The sequence below is a fragment of the Periplaneta americana genome, chromosome 16 (genome assembly GCF_040183065.1).
Source record: "Periplaneta americana isolate PAMFEO1 chromosome 16, P.americana_PAMFEO1_priV1, whole genome shotgun sequence".
In the NCBI taxonomy this organism is placed as follows: domain Eukaryota; kingdom Metazoa; phylum Arthropoda; class Insecta; order Blattodea; family Blattidae; genus Periplaneta; species Periplaneta americana.
In genome coordinates, this window is record NC_091132.1 from 178,223,421 (window position 1) to 178,240,837 (window position 17,417).

The 17,417-nt window shown below is 35.1% G+C and overlaps 1 protein-coding gene across 3 annotated transcripts; it reads left to right on the forward strand.

Moving 5' to 3' along the window:
- The first annotated feature begins 24 nt into the window (after positions 1-24).
- LOC138692055 (zinc finger protein ZFP2-like) lies at positions 25-17,417 on the forward strand. Of its 3 annotated transcripts, none has more exons than XM_069814913.1 (5): positions 25-86; positions 907-1,051; positions 2,973-3,110; positions 12,929-13,011; positions 14,879-17,417. In XM_069814913.1, exons 2-5 carry the CDS (start codon positions 959-961, stop codon positions 16,056-16,058), a joined length of 1,494 nt encoding a protein of 497 aa, XP_069671014.1. In that variant the 5' UTR covers positions 25-86; positions 907-958; the 3' UTR covers positions 16,059-17,417. The 3 variants fall into 3 exon arrangements, with proteins under 3 accessions (XP_069671014.1, XP_069671016.1, XP_069671017.1); XM_069814915.1 differs by having other exon boundaries at positions 910-1,051; XM_069814916.1 differs by lacking the exon at positions 14,879-17,417 and adding an exon at positions 14,181-14,660.

Consider the following 17,417-nt stretch of genomic DNA (forward strand, 5'->3'; position numbering starts at 1 on the left):
GCTTATTGATACTGAACATGCCATGATCAGGTTGCACTATTAGGAATAAGTATGTCAGGGTTGTGATAAGTGAAAGCTGAAAATAGGTAAGTAAATATATTTCCTTTCACAAAGAGTAGAATATTTTGGTATACATTGTTTTCCATATACTCAGGCCAAGGTAAAACTTTTCGAGTAAACAATACCCACACATTTTTCTCTGTTGCTTTATATCTAACTCTCCGTTTTGTTCGCAAACTTGAATTGGCAATAATAATGGAGAAAAATTGACGGGTTTTCTATAACACGCAACACTGAAGGTAATGTTAAGGTAAAAGTGTTCTAATTTTCAGAAGGAATGTGAAGAATTGATATAGGACGTGAGTTGACTTGAAAACAATAGAAAATACCATAGCATTCAAGGAAGAGCCACTGTTTTCCCGTTCATGAATTAGGATGACGTAATAGGCCTGTCTGATGTCACGTACATTTGGATATTACGTCGCAAATACGAAAAACTGTTTTAATAAAAATGTGGCAGTTTAACTTCAATTAAAATTAATGGAATATTAAAGGCAGTACTAATTAATTCAGTTCCATTATATTATATAAATAATAGTTACTGTATTGATACACTGAACTAAATGTCCTAGGATCGAATCCCGGCGTATTCAAAGGTAAGTCAGGTATCGCAATTTAATATAAAGTAGTTAGTGGAATAAAGTGGATTGAGGGAAAAAGAGAAGTGGAGGAAATATGCCCGTTTAAATTTATATTTTGAAATATTGCCATCGTGCATTACTTCATATCGCGTCATCGATCTCCTACTGGTCTGGAAAAACAGCGACTGATTCTTGAATATTACCCGCATATCTTACCTGCCTTAGCAGGCGCACTTGTGACTATATTATGAAGTTTTCCTTACAGCAGGTCACAATCAGCAAAGAGACAATTCTTTCAAAGAGTTTTTCAAGTTGCGATGGATTTGATTAAGAAGGAAGAAAAGGTCGACCCATTGGCTGTACAATGGTGCAATGATGCAGATATTGAGGACGGAAATCCTTCATCACATGTAAGTCTGGAATAATATCACTACACATAAATATGTATAATTCCTTAGGTCAAACGACATTCTTACCATGCACTAAAACATTTGGTCCACTAGTTTGCGTTTTCTTATCGTCAGTATTCGGTGGTGGTAATTTCGAATAATCCAAGAATGACCATGACGTTATTGATGACTACGCAAAAATTTTTTTAACCTATTTGTTGACCATATAAAATGAATGTAAGATAATCGCCATTTTCATAACAAGTTTTATAAAAACTACACTACATCGTGCTCACAAATTTACAAGATGGACCTGTAAACCCTCAAATGCATCAACAAAACTTCCACACATCACAAGATAAATAACCATACATGACATAAGAAACCAGGAGACCTGTTTTTTTTTATAAAATTTAATGGCAAAATGGCGACTATATTAAATTATTAATCCTGATGGCCACCTTAGACTATAGATTACAGAAACGTTCGCAACGTCATTAACGAAGACACGGCTATCCATTTTACACAGCACAACAGTTAAAAGATTATACAAGAAATAAAGAATATTACCCACAACAAACGAACCTGAATTTAAACACACCACTTTTTGATCCACTTTTATTAAATATTTTTCTTTACTGATTTCTTGTTTAAGTACAGCCATAAGTTTGTTATGTTTTTATCGTACCGTGGTAAGCTTATTATGTTTCTATCGTACCGCATATTACCACAGTTTAATATATACCGTCACGAAGCTCAACATGTAGTAAATATGCATCCATAGGTAGTTGCTAACCATTAGGATCGCTACTATCGCCTCATTACAGACAATGCGAAATAGTACCTGCACAGTCTATTGTTACTAGTAACCTCATAAACTCAAGCTTCGTGACTGTATATACTAGAATGTGATATTACTATCGCGCTTTGACGGTAGGAAGACAACTCCTATAGCATTCAGTTAAGCTGTGGCATTTTGTATCGTCCATCCAGTACATCTGTACTTTTGTATACTGCTTTACGAGATTTCAAACAGATATAGTTTATCTATTGCTTTTGCAGTGTCTACACGTGCATTGGTTGGCATCTTAGTTACTTACTTATGGCTTTTAAGGAACCAAGAGCTCCATTGCCGCCCTCACATAAGCCTGCCATCGGTTCCTATCCTTAGCAAGACTAATCCAGTCCCCACCATCATATCCCATCTCCGTAAAATTTATTTTAATATCCTCCTATCTAAGTCCCGGTCTCCTCAAAGGTCTTTTTCCCTCTGGCCTGCCTACTAAAACTCTACGTGGATTTCTGGATTCGCCCATACGTGCTACATGCCCTGCCCATCTTAAACGTCTGGATTTAATGTTCCTAATTATGTCAGGTGAAGAATACAATGCATGCAGTTCTGCGTTGTGTAACTTTCTCCATTCTCCTGTAACTTCATCCCTCTTAGCTCCAAATGTTTTTCTAAACACTTTATTCGCAAATAGGCCTATCCTTAACCTCTGTTCCTCTCTCCAAGTGAGGGTGCAAGTTTTACAACCAAACAGAACAACCGGTAATATAACTGTTTTATTTAATTCTAACTTTCAGTTGTTTTGAAAGCAGACTGGATAACATAAGGTTGTCAACCTAATAATAACAGGCATTTGCTATTTTTATTTTGCGTTTAATTTTCTCCTGAGTATCATTTACATTTGTTACTGTTCCTCGAAGATATTTGAATTTTTTCACGTCTTCATAGGATAAATTTTCGATTTTTATATCTCCATTTCGTGCAATGTTCTGGTCACGAGACGTAAACATAGATTTTGTCTTTTCGGAATTTACTTCCAATGCGTTGGAATCTTTATTAAATATATAGAGACATTGAAAGCTGACTATTTGTTTGTGAACTACTGTAAGTTATCTGGTATATTATATAATTATTTTATTTTGTATTTTGCAGGGAGGGAAGTCATTACATCGACACATGAGTGGAATAAAGACGGAGTATATGGACCCCAGCTGTGATCTGAAATCAGAGATAACATTTGAGGAAATTTCAGCACCAGTTGACTTTTCCGCCTTGAAGAGTGAAGCTGAGGTGAGTGTAGTTTATGAAGTGTGTTGGTCCTTAAAATCTATCTCGCGTAACCTGATAGTGAAACAAAACAACTTTCATCTCCTCGTCCACACCTGTGGAGTAATGGTCAGCGCGTCTGGCCGCGAAACCAGGTGGCCCAGGTTCGAATCCCGGTCGGGGCAAGTTACCCGGTTGAGGTTTTTTCCGGGGTTTTCCCTCAACCCAGAATGAGCAAATGCTGGGTAACTTTCTGTGCTGGACCCCGGTCTCATTTCACCGGCATTATCACCTTCATTTCATTCAGACGCTAAATAACCTAGATGTTGATACAGCGTCGTAAAATAACCCAATAAAATAAAAATAAAATTCATATCCTCCTTGTAGTCTCTTAGTGTCTCCAGCGAATAGGGATTATGTGGAATGGACACTGAGCGAATTTTCGTGTTTTTCTTCTCTGTGCGCCAGCATTTAGTTCCACTTTCAAGTGCCAGAGGGTAGTGTAATCGAGGACATGCTAAGATAATAATTGAGTATAGAATTGAGACACAGGATCCAAACATTACTACCTTATTGCATAATCCAGTAACGCTTTGCTTCAAATAAATTCAAGTTAACAGCTTTTCCTTATTTCTCAGTGAAAAATTAATTGTAATAATTTTTTTTTTTAAATTTTGTATGTAATAAATTATATTATAACATAATATAATACATTATAAAATTATGTGTCAAATTCGTTTAATATTTGTATACAATATAATATAGATAAGTATATGGTTTTACTTCTCATAGGAGTTTTGTTTCATCCATTTTCAGCGCTATTTTTTTTTATTTTATTTTTTTTAGTAGGTTATTTTACGACGCTTTATCAACAGCTTAGGTTATTTAGCGTCTGAATGAGATGAAGGTGATAATGCCGGTGAAATCAGTCCGGGGTCCAGCACCGAAAGTTACCCAGCATTTGCTCACATTGGGTTGAGGGAAAACCCCGGAAAAAACCTCAACCAAGTAACTTGCCCCGACCGGGAATCGAACCCGGGCCACCTGGTTTCGCTGCCAGACGCGCTGACCGTTACTCCACAGGTGTGGACTTCAGCGCTATCAAATCATTACATATTTTATGCTCGACCATGCCGAAATGTAGTAATTATACACCTGGTAGTAACCCTTTAATGCACCTTATTAAAGTACAACTATTCATTATAGTTCAGTTGTTCAGCCAATGAGAAATCACCATTGTAGCATAGTATCGATTATTCTCGGATATGCAATTGAAAGACAACCAGTGAAACGTCACGGAGGCTGGGAATCCAGTACTGTCGCAGAAGGTTATGTCCTGTTACTATAATAATTAGCGTTAATTGTAAATAATATTCAAATAAATTCAATTTGTCATCTCGTTTTTCAAATCTAAATCAATTTCCAGGTTATATCAAGATTAATGTTCATGTTATTCTCTAGATTATATCAAGGCCAATGAATGACATTCGTCCCTCGGACAAAATCAATACTTTCGTGTCTGCGCACATCTCACAATTTAGAAGGTCAGTTCCGCTCCTCACTTACATAGCCATAACATGAATATTTATGAATAATTTCAAGTTAGAAATATGGTCGAGCATAAAAATCGTATGAAACTTGCCTATAATGGTAATTAAGACGCTCATATGAAAATTATGAAACGAGCGCAAGCGAGTTTCATAAACAAACATACTCGCGTCTTAATTACTACCATTATAGGCTCGTTGCATAATGTACTATTGATTGGGGTCAACGTCTCAACTCTCATTATAAAGGAACTCTAGAATGTAGACATTACAGTTAATCGCGGATTGCCGACAGTTTTATTATTTCTTCAGCCCAATTTGTTTTATTTGAGTACATAATGTACCTAGATACATGGTGTTTCAAAAATACGGGGCTTAATTTCAGGTATGTATTTCCCACATGTAGACAATCAAGTCCACACCTGTGGAGTAACGGTCAGCGCGTCTGGCTGCGAAACCAGGTGGCCCGGGTTCGAATCCCGGTGGGGGCAAGGTACCTGGTTGAGGTTTTTTCCGGGGTTTTCCCTCAACCCAATACGAGCAAATGCTGGATAACTTTCGGTGCTGGACCCCGGACTCATTTCACCGACATTATCACCTTCATATCATTCAGACGCTAAATAACCTAGATGTTGATACAGCGTCGTAAAATAACCCAATAAATAGACAATCAAAATAGTTCATTACAACATGTGTCCGGAAATGCTTCATTTCCGAGTTATGGCCTTCACAACATTGAAATTCACCGGATCATATTTCTTTCCACAGGTCGTTGTCATTACAGAAGATGTTCAAAATGTCCACCTCCTGCTTGAATACAGACCTCATATCGATGTCTCATTGACCTGCTAACACGATCCCAAACTCCAGGATTATTGCTTATGTCCTCAGAACATGCCACAATTCGATTCCGAAGGGATTCCATATCAGGCACCGGAGACGAATAAACCAATGATTTTAAATGGCCCCACAAGTAGAAATCGAGAGGATTCAGATCAGGTGAGTGTGGAGGCCAAGCAATTGAGCCACCTCTACTTATCCATCGAACAGGAAACCTTCGATCCAAGTACCGGCGAGCCGTACGACTGAAATGAGGTCTGTATTCAAGCAGGAGGTTGACATTTTGAACATTTTCTGTAATGACAACGACCTGCGGAAAGAAAAACTTTCCGGTGAATTTCAATGTTGTGAAGGCCATAACTCGGAAATGAAGCATTTCCGGACACATGTTGTAATGAACTATTTTGATTGTCTACATGTGGGAAATACATACCTGAAATTATGCCCCGTATTTTTGAAACACCCTGTATATTAATTGCGTGTGTTATATTTCTGCTGTGTCGACTGCCAGCTGGTGTGATGTCAGTGCCAACTCCTGGGAGAAAGCAGAATCTCACGCTGAAACTGTTTTGAAGGTCATTGAAATCAGTCCTGCTACATCAAAGATACTGACGCGAAGTGTCCGTACTGTATAATTATCTATACGCTGGTGTCTCCAGCATGAGCACTGCTGTTCCTCTTATCGCGTTCTACCCCCTTGCTTCGCCATAATTCGCTTACTTTTAAAAAGTACAGATTTTAAACTGCAATCATCACAATATGAATATAGATAATAGAGATAATAGTGTTGAGATGTTCTTTTCCCAATCACATAAGTGAAATAAATACATAATTGCCTTAATTGTAATTGATGATGATTTCTTTATTTAAACTTTGGGGGGTGTGAGAAAACATAGGAATGTGGTAGCTCCTCTAGAGTTGTGGTAATTATCCTTGACGAAAACATTTACTACGTTTTCATGGAGTATTCAGATCGAACTGAATACACTTATCGTATCGAAATGTTCGTGAAACCGGGGATTCAGTTCGATCTGAGTCTCAAGGTCGATACACATAAAAAGTGGGATCGGATCCTTCGAGGATAAAAAGAAAGGAGGGAGTCTATCCAGGCAAATATGCTAGAAGTCGGTGCGACGGATATGACGTCAAACTACACCTTTTACGCCCCATAATCCACCGCGAAATACCACCAATTGCCAAATATTTAATTGCTACTATCGGTTTCAGTCGTTCTTAAACGGATTAGAATGGATCTGGAGGTAACAGGACTACTAGCAGATTATTATATTGATGTATGTTTTGCTATATATTTATTGAAAGTGTACGGTTGTGACATGGACTGAACATTTCATTTCCACATTCTTTCTCTTATCAAGAAGGATGTCGGCATTCCTTCATATGTTAAAGCATAGGGGGACATATCAACGGATATATTCTACAGTTTAGCCGAACAGAATATTAGCTTATTTATAAAAAAAGTAACACCTGCTGAACTTGACTACACTTTTGAAATATTCACAACAATACGAAACAATTTGGAATCGTAATAATATGAACAAAACAGCTGATAAACACACCGGAAAAAGAGATAATTTGACCTTCGTGGTTCCACTGTTTCAAGCTTATGGCCCGGGGTTGCGATTGGATCATATTCAGTTCGAATTAAGTTCCATGAAAAATGGGTTTCGTATTCAATTCGATCTCAATACGCTAAGCGCGTGATCGATCGTCATTTGGGATAAATTTCAGAACACGGATTCATTCCTTTCCCTCTTACTTCAAAATTCCAACCTTGTGCACACAAAATAAATTATTGGCATCGAAAATTGCCTTTTCGTAAGCATGATGATGCGCATTTGACAAACGCAGGCAAATCTACTCTTTTTAGTATTGCAAGATATAAATACCAGTGAGAAATCTGTCTACTGAAATTTTCCCGTTAACAAACATAATATACTTTCGAAACTTCAGCTTCCGTACTCAAATCGTTTTCAATAAGTATCGAAAATTGCATGAAAACAGGGATCGTATTCAGTACGGGAAATGTATTAAGATCGAACTGAATACTGCATGAAAATGTAAATGTGTTTCTGCAGTGGAACGTAAGTAATTTTTCCCCAACTTCTTTCGTAAGTTGTATAATAATAAATTGTATACTGGTATATAATTTAGTTCGTGTATGTGTAAATAGTGAACCGTATATGTTATATATATATATATATATATATATATATATATATATATATATATATATATATATATATTATTTAATCTATTTCAATCATATTATGTGTGAAATTTTGTTTTCGACGCACACAGATTTGTGTGTAATATTATATTAATGACTGCTGTTTAAAACTAGGACAAACCCTATAACAACCTATAACCCTACGTGAACTCGTTTTATTTTTAAATATAAACTAAATAGACCAAATAACATACGGTACTTTTAGAATACAAATACTAATATAATTCACTGTTATGTGGATTTAATAAGAGAGGTAAGAAATAAATAGATATCCTTACAACTCACCTTAAATAATATTCTTGTAAACGAGTTCAACTGCCTAATCTCACGTCCTACACCATACCCGAAACTTTGAGACTCTCTAAATAAGGAACTGTTCGTTTCCGTTATAATACCGTAACTAATATTGCCGGACAAGAAAAGGCATGTACTTGAAGGGTTTGACACTCTCATTTATTTTTACTTGTAAGTTTGCTATATTCCCTATTGGAATATTATTATAGCATTATTTAATTTTATGCTCGACCATGCCGAAATGTAGTAATTATACACCTGGTAGCAGTCCTTTAATGCATGTCATTAAAGTACACCTACTCATTAAAGTACAGGTGTTTTCAGCCAATGATAACTCAGCTTACAGGTGTTCAGCCAATGACAAGTCAGCTTTGTAGCGTTATAAAACCGCAAGTATCGATTATTCTCGGATATGCAATCGAAAGAGAATTAGCGAAAAGTCACGGAGGCTGGAAATCCAATACTGTCGCAGAAGGTGATGTTCTGTTACTATAATAATTAGCGTTAATTGTAAATAATATTCAAATAAATTCAATTTGTCATCTCGTTTTTCAATGTCGAATTCAATAATCAAGGTTATACCAAGTTTAACGGGATTACATCAAGGTCAATGACATTATTGTTCCTCGGAAAAAATCAATACTTTCGCGTCTGCGCACATCTCACAATTCACGACCTAGAAAAAGGTCACTTCCGATCTTGTCAGATACAAATAAAATGTATACATCTGAATACCGGTAATTTCAAGTTAGAAATATGGTCGAGCATAAAAAGTCGTATGAAACTCGACTATAATGGTAATTAAGAAGCTCGTATGAAAATTATGAAACGAGCGCAAGCGAGTTTCATAAACATCCATACTCGCTTCTTAATTACTATCATTATAGGCTCGTTGCATAATGTTCTATTAGATGTGTCTCATAATAAAGTAAATTCAAATTAATTACATTAAAAGCATGCCTCAGATAGTAGCCAATAAGAGCACCTTTATTACTGAGATTCAAATTCTAGCCAATGAGAGCAAGGAAAAACGCTGTTGCGTCTGTCTACTGGGCGGAGAAATCTCGCTATAGAAAAGTCATAATTTCACAGCCAGATGGGGTTAGCGTTGCTCTATCTGAAACAATATAATATACAAGTATTACAAACTCCTTGATCTGAAAGCTTTGAAATTCAATGGTAAAATAGACAGACTGGTCAGTGTCTACTTTCGTCTACTATAGCTACGTGCTTAGTGTAACACTTGCGATATTTTCCTTTTTTGCCGAACTTTTCGATGCACTGAACTCAAAGGATGAACAAAGATGTAGCACTTAAACCGAGAAGGATTCAGTCCCACATCGGAGCTACAATCACAGTCTACCATATATAGTCGCGAAGCTCAATATGTAGTAAAAATGCAAACATGGGTAGTTGGCCACCACTAGGATCGCTACTATCGCCTCATCATCACAGATCTTTCCTAGCAGATGACAAAATATATTACACTTTCGTTGTCGTGGTCTTTTGGAAAAATTAACACCTTCCTTCCATTATTGAAATATTAAATGGATAAAGTTAATTTATTATTTTAATGAAGTATATTAAATTCCACCATAAACTCGAAGATACCTGCAAGAAATAGGTTAATATTATTTTTGTTTGTGCAAAACGAACTGAAATTTACTATAATCGCTTCACTCATTCAAGATTATGGCGATAATGAACTATGAAACCAATAAATATTAATTTGCATTTCCCTTTACAACAATAATATAATAACAATAATAATGGAAATATGAATTAATGGGAGTAACTTACGTGTACCGGTACTTGTAGTGTAGGCTTACATAGTTATCAAAGTGGGATGAGGTTAAGCAATAATAATCACACCAGAATTGGAAATAAAACGTGATCAATAAATTTTATTGTAACACACTTACTTTCTCTACGTCTCTAGTAAAGTAACAAATAAAAATAACAACAAAATTAACAGCTATAATTAATAACATATCCTTTGAAAAAAAAAGTAGGCCTAAGTTGTCTGAAAATGTACAATTATTCAAGGAATCAGCTGATACAGACGTAGAATTAGTACAAAGCTTTTGTTTCTCAGCTGCAGGTAATAACAGAACAGGTTTATTTGAAACATCAAATAAAGTTGGAACTGCATTCCACATTAATTTATTTTTGTTTTCATTCATAAATTGTGTGTTTTCGAAATGAAGAGAGCAAGACTTTATATTATTATCAGGGAACGGATTTATATGGACTAAAAATATATGAAATATGTAAATATATATGTAGTTATTTTTACCAAAATATGGAATTAAATATGGATTTTTACCAAAATATGGAATTAAATATGGACTTAAAATTATAAAAAAATGACTATGTACGTTAAATATTGGTACATTTTAATCAAACTAAACAAAAAATATAATGGACGTACCTTATCTTCCAATGTAGTTTCAACAAAACACAATTTTTATTGTCTGTTACCATAACAATAGGTTACAAACATTTCTTTCAAGTGCTGAAAAGTGAATCTTCTTCTATTGTCTCTGAGGATAGATTTATACTGACTAAAAGAGCGTTCGACGTCACAAGAAGTAACTGGTACATAATTCAATTTCACAATGTCTGCTGGGGATAAGTCCAAGTTAATCTTCACTGTTGATTCACCACTCATCACAGCAACAACCTTTTGTAGTTCTTCATATCCAGGGTTTTTTGAAAGTACAGTGTCCACCTTAGCTCTTACTGCATCTGCAACTTTACCTCTACCACGATTCAGTTGTTCCACAGTACTATTTATAATTTCAAAACTTTCAGATAGTGAAAGGTGCCTATTTTGGAGACTTTTGAGCGTTTTTATGATGCATGAAAATGTATGCTGAATGTGAGCTAAGTCATTCTTCACACTTATGTCACAGGTAACTGTTTTCGCAGTATCAATTGAGACTGCATCTTCAGAGTCCAATGCAAGGAGAACATTGTTAATAGAGTCTATATGTTCGGCATAATATTCAACTGCTTCTAGCCATGTACCCCATCTAGTTAAAATTGGCTTTGGTGGCAATGGAATTTCAGGGTACATTTCTTTCAACACGTTAACTCTACTGGGAGCTTTGAGAAATACTTTTTTCACTGATGAAATCAACAAATCTACTTTAGGGAAATTGTCTCTGACCACTTCTGCCACAAGATGAAATGCATGCGCCACACAAGTAAAATGAGTCAATTTAGGATATACAACAGATAATGCTTGTCCAGCTTTGACCATATAAGGGGCAGCATCGCTAATAAAGAATAACACATTATCATACATAATACCCTTTGGCCACAGGATACCCATAGCTTCGTTGAACAGTTTAACTATAGTTTTGTTATTGCACTTTTCTAGAACATCACAATGTAAAAGAATTCGTTCAGAATATTGTTCACTTAACAAACCGATAACTACATTACCAACAAGTCTACCTTCTTTGTCGGGAGTCTCATCAATGGAAACCCAAATTGAACTATCTTTAATTTCATCTCTTATCTTCTGTATTGTCTCATCGTAGATGGATGGAGCATAAGTCTTCCTAAGTGTTGACTCATCCGGGATTGTATGTTGAGTATATTTTTCAAGGAATTCCCTGAAGACCTTATTCTTTAGTTTGTAGAGAGGAATATCAGCAGAGATGAGAGAACGGCACAGGTCGATGTTAAACTCAGATCTTACATTCGATGTTGTTGGTTGTGTTAAAAACAATTGTCTCTGCTTGGAATTTAGTTGTTTGTTGGCCTGATGTTTACTAGTTGTAATGTGTTGTTGCACCAGGAACTTTTGTGTAGATGATACTGCACACTGACACAAATTACAAAATAATATTTTATTGTCAGTTGATAAACCATCTTCTTTAAATTCTGAAATGTAACTTGTTAGTTTTGATTTTAAATTGACTGAATGACGTACTTTTGGCATATTTACCGTCTTTATAGTATGATTTACAAAACTGAACCTATGTGTACTCTGACTGGCATTTAACTGTTGAGCTGCACAACTGAAGTCTGTTAAAAATTTTAAATTAAATTAATACAGTTTTGTAACTTACTTTCCCATTGTTGATAGGACTGCTAATTTTCAAATAACTCTGATGTTAAAGGGATTACTGAACATGTGTTTAAATCTCTATTGTTGAAATGTATTTTTAAAAGTTAATGGAATTTTGTTTTGTTTTATTGTTAAACCTAATATAATATGGACTGTTTTATATGAAATATGGAAAATATATGGAAATTAACGAAAATATGTACTAAACTCTAAAATATGGAAAAATATGGAAAATAAAAGTAGGATTTTTCAACCCTACACATTGTGAAACATAAAGATAATGCAAAATATAAATTATATTAGCTTTATAAGTAAATATGTATTTACATATAAATCCTTTCCCTGATTATTATAAAGATATGCTTCATTCTTTGTCATTAGATCTTCCCTCCTGCTGTTTATTAACCACTTTTTGCATCTAGAAGTAAAATAAGAAATAGATGTTAGGATTTTTCTTCACGAGCATCAGTGCGAAATACGCAACGACCTAGGACTCGATGGAAATACGACTCAGTCCACTCTAAATCCAAAGTCGACCGTGGACAGTCTATTGTTTCTAGTTGCTAACCGCTTGGAGCGCTTTATCGCGAGATTTGAAAAAAAATCACCTCAAGCTTCGCGACTGTATATAGTAGACTGTGCTACAATCCAGTGTAGCTGAGTGGATAAAGCGTCAGCACGTAGAGCTGAAAACCCGGTGCCAGAGAGAATTTTACTCCTTTCTACCCATTCTTCACCATATGGTAATGCAGAATTCCTACACGGTAATATCATATGTACTTTGGTAGATCATAATAATATAACGGTTATTTTACGCAATCTTCTTTTACAGGAAGAGTGTTGTAAGTTGGATCCACTGAAGGAGGAGGTCAAACTGGAAGTAAGACCAGAGGAGAATGAAGTCTTAACTGACAGGTGAGTTAAGTGTGCAAGGGTTTATTTCGTTGTTGGTTTTAGTGCTTTATTTAAATTATGAGTTTTAATATGACAACAATTTTTAGTTTGTGTCAGAGTTCAACTTATTATATTGTCTGTTTTTGTTTTTTTTTTTTTAAGAATTTTAAAACAAGGATTTAATACCGATGTGTCATTTGTTTACGTCTATTATTTCTATGCACAACCTAGTGCTGAAATTATGTCTTGTTATTATATCTTTCAGTGCATAAAAATTCTATCCCCATAATCATCACCATTGTTGTTTGGAATGTTGGAGTGTAACAATAACTTGCAATGGGAACTTACTATAGAAGGATCGTATCAAATGAACTGTGAAATTTGTTAAAACTTGTAAGATTCTAAGTACGGTTTACCTACATTTAAAATTAAGTACAAGTTCTGTTTACTTACATTTAAAAATGATTACGTTGTTAGGTACAAAAGATCATTATATCTGTGTCCTGGATTGAATCCTATATAACATTAGAATAATTGAATCGTGTTCCATTATCAAATACTCAACCATGTAGAGTTCACTTAACTCCTTCCCACTATATCATTTAATCTCCTTTGCCACCAACATAATTTTGATTTAGGTTAGGACCTACATCATATGGTATTGAAAATGTATTTTTATTGTTACAATTTTACATTTATGCTTTTGACTTATAATGTTAATTTCAATGGTAAAAAGTAGATATGGGATAAAATGTTCTTTTTAAGAAACAGTTTCGACTGTAACTGTTTCATGAACAAAGCTGTTCCAAAATAACAGTTTCATAAGTATATGTTTACAACATCAGTGCCAATTATTCCAAATTCTCATCTGCTTTAGGAACATGTTTCAAAGCACTTGAATCGTCTTTAAATCAGCTGTTCAGTGTATTATGACAACGAAAGTCATTTTTCGTAGGTTACTGTTAAGGGTACAGTAAATAACTACAATTCAAAATGAATCGATTTTAGTAAAAATAGTAAAATAGTTTAATAACGATGACATTAGCCGATGATATTTTTCGCGGTATATTAATAATTAACACCATGTTAGGGCACCATGAACATATTGTCCATCAATGGACAGCTAATAATTAATATCACATTTATTAGGGAATTTGATTCGTACAATAAAATTGCGCGATCTTACATAGGCTACTGTTGCACGAAGGCCGTGTGGAACATGGATAAAATTATATCTACTTTCGATTGGAGGTCAATGATAACACTACAGGTGGCCTTTGCAGACATCACAGAAGAGGAAAACTGTTTAGAAATTGAACTGTTTATCTCTTGGAACCATGTGGATCGTTGAAACATGTAACGCTCTTTGGAACTATTGGAACAGGTTATTTCACGAAACTATTTCGTATGGAAACAGTTTCAACTGTGAAACAGTTCCAGCTAATAAAAAGGAATATTAAAATTTAAGTAATTTTATTGTAATACAGTAAATGTACGCCTGAAAATGCAATTTCCTTACGGAATAGTGATATATCGATATATTTTCTGCGATATTTATTGTTTATATAAATTAGGTTTGGAATATCTATATATCGGTATTTAATTTATTTCCCCCGTCACTATCCCTACCTTGTACTGAAAGTGAAAGCATTACTTTTTTCACGGCATTCCGGATAGTAATAAGAATCTGTTTTGAGTGGGTCAGATCCCTTGTAGGTGAAAAGTAGTATGTTAATCAGCCCAGTACGGGACAAAAGACTGTTTATTAAAAAAAGTTCGGTACAGGTTTTTGAACGCTCAAAAGATGGTATTTATTATACAGAGTTATTTTCTATGTAGATATAATACATTTCCCCTTCCTTGTACAGAAAGCATATCTTTTTCACAGCATTCCGGATACTTATAAGAATGCAGAAGGAGCTGATTGCGATGTAGCACAAAATGACATGAGTTCTGCCAAGAAGATACACAAATGTGAAGTCTGTGGAATGTGTTTTCCGCAAAAATTGCGCCTCAAGAAGCATAGAAAAGTACACAAAGGCAAGAAGCCATTCACTTGCAATGTGTGTAGTAAGAATTTTTGTAATTCCCAAGCCCTCGTAAGACATTCACGATTACACACAGGCGAGAAGCCTTTCAGTTGCGATGTGTGTGGAAAGAAATTTTCAGACCCCGGGAATTTCAAAAAGCATGCAGCCGTTCACACGGGCGAGAAAGCATTCGTTTGCGATATCTGTGGAAAGCATTTTTCGCAGTTGTCAAATCTGAGAACGCATGAACGCTTACACAGTGGAGAGAAACCGTTCAAGTGCACCGTGTGCGGAAAGACTTTTAGTCTAGCGGCAAATATGAAAAAGCATGCACGTATACACACCGGCGATAAGCCTTTCAAGTGCGATGTTTGTGGAAAATTTTTCTTACATTCGGCAAATCTGAAGGGCCATTTACGCACACACACGGGTGAGAAACCATTCACTTGTGATGTGTGTGGAAAGCATTTTGCCCATTTGGGAAATCTCAAAAAGCATTTAGTCGTGCACAGTGACATTAAGCCATACGGTTGTGATGTGTGCGGAAAACATTTTTCTGGTAAGAACTATCTAAAACAACATACGTCGCTACACAATGACGAGAAGAACTTTTGTTGTGAATTTTGTGGAAAATATTTTATCAAATTTACGCATCTCAGAACGCATTTAACAGAACACAGTGGCGAGAAGCCGTTCCGTTGTGATGTATGTGGAAGAATATTTTCTCAATGGAAATACCTGAAAGTTCACGAACGCTTACACTCGGACCAGAAGTCGTTCAGTTGCGATGTTTGTGGGAAAGGTTTCACGTTTTCGTCAAGACTCAAAAGACACATATGCACACACAGTACTGGGAAGCCATTTAAGTGCGAAATCTGTGGGAAGACATTTGCACAGTCTAGTAGTCTCAAGGCACATGAACGCGTGCACGGAGAAGATGTACCGTACAAGTGCAAGATATGTGGAAAGGCTTTCACGTATCTTTGCTACTTGAGAAGCCATGCACGATCACACAGACCCGAAGTGATTGTCTTGTGATGTGCGTGGGGAATATTTTGGGCACTTGACAGGTCTTAAAAAGCATGTCCCTCTGCACTGAAGGGAGAGAAACATCTGTGCCTAAGTTTATGCATGTCTTCGTTAGTATTTGGGATATCTCAAAAAGCATTTCAAGACCTGAGAATGTTAAGTGGATATAATAACCAAGACAGTAGATTTTGAGACAATGTAGAAGAACTATTTTCAGAATTTTGTTTCTTTATTCAGTAAATTTCTTAATAGTTATTAAAAAATATCGGATATTTTTAAGATTTTATATCTTTAAAGTAAATATGATTTGATTCTCGATTGAATTATTAATAAAATGACAGTGGAGTTATCCAGTTTTCAATAAAAATTCTTAATTTATTTCCATACAAAATGACAAGATTGTGAATTTAAGACACCATTAAAAGTTAATTAACCGTGAATAATTATAAACATTTTCAAAATACAGTTTCACCTTCGTGCAATGAACAAAAATTCTGAGTTTAATCATCACACGCCATAATTGTTGTTTAAAAGTGCGTAAGAGTCTATAAAAAAATAGTTATATTTATAAAACAGTTATATTACCGGTTGTTCTGTATGGTTGTGAATCTTGGACTCTAACTTTGAGAGAGGAACATAGCTTAAGGGTGTTTTAGAATAAGGTGCTTCGGAAAATATTTGGGGCTAAGAGGGATGAAGTTACAGGAGAATGGAGAAAGTTACACAACGCAGAGCTGCACGCATGGGTTTTAACCCTCATTTTTGAAAATGTGACTTTTTCTTGCTATTATTAGTTTAATTACAAAACTTGAAGATATGTTTCTTGACAATTATGTTTTGCATTCTTTCATTTAAAGTAAGTAATAATAATGTGCTAAGCTTCATTATAGCGCTGTTTCTGAAAAAAAAAAATTTTTTTGTATGATAAGCCCTTTTGCCTGCTTACGTGTTGCCAATTGTCAGAAATGAGATGTGGTCGGTATTTGTTTGTGAGGTAAGTAAGTCTGAAATTCATGACGTCAGACCATTTCTACCTTGTGTAATATATATGCACTTCGCCAATTTTCTTTTCTTGGCAACAAGCGTGCATTTAGAATGTTTACTTTTCCATCATATTCAGTTGTCTACCTACACTTCGTTTTTCGTAACTCTCCAGTTTTCTCTCATTTGTAAGCTGATAGAATTTGAAGGTAACTGCTTGAATTAATGAATTTATTTTCTGTGGTGTATATTATCTCAGAATAATAAGTACTGGTAGCTATTTCTTGAACAATTAATATTTTTTTTACAATTATTTATTTAGATATATTGGAAAAGTCTTGTGAATTATCATGTAAGTTAATCATGAAATAAAACTAATATTTTGTA

Coding starts and splice junctions, on each gene's coding strand:
- LOC138692055 (XM_069814913.1), top strand. CDS start 959: ATGGATTTGATTAAGAAGGAAGAAAAGGTCGACCCATTGGCTGTACAA. Junction 1,052..2,972: donor ACGGAAATCCTTCATCACAT/GTAAGTCTGGAA, acceptor TGTATTTTGCAG/GGAGGGAAGTCATTACATCG. Junction 13,012..14,878: donor AATGAAGTCTTAACTGACAG/GTGAGTTAAGTG, acceptor TCTTTTTCACAG/CATTCCGGATACTTATAAGA.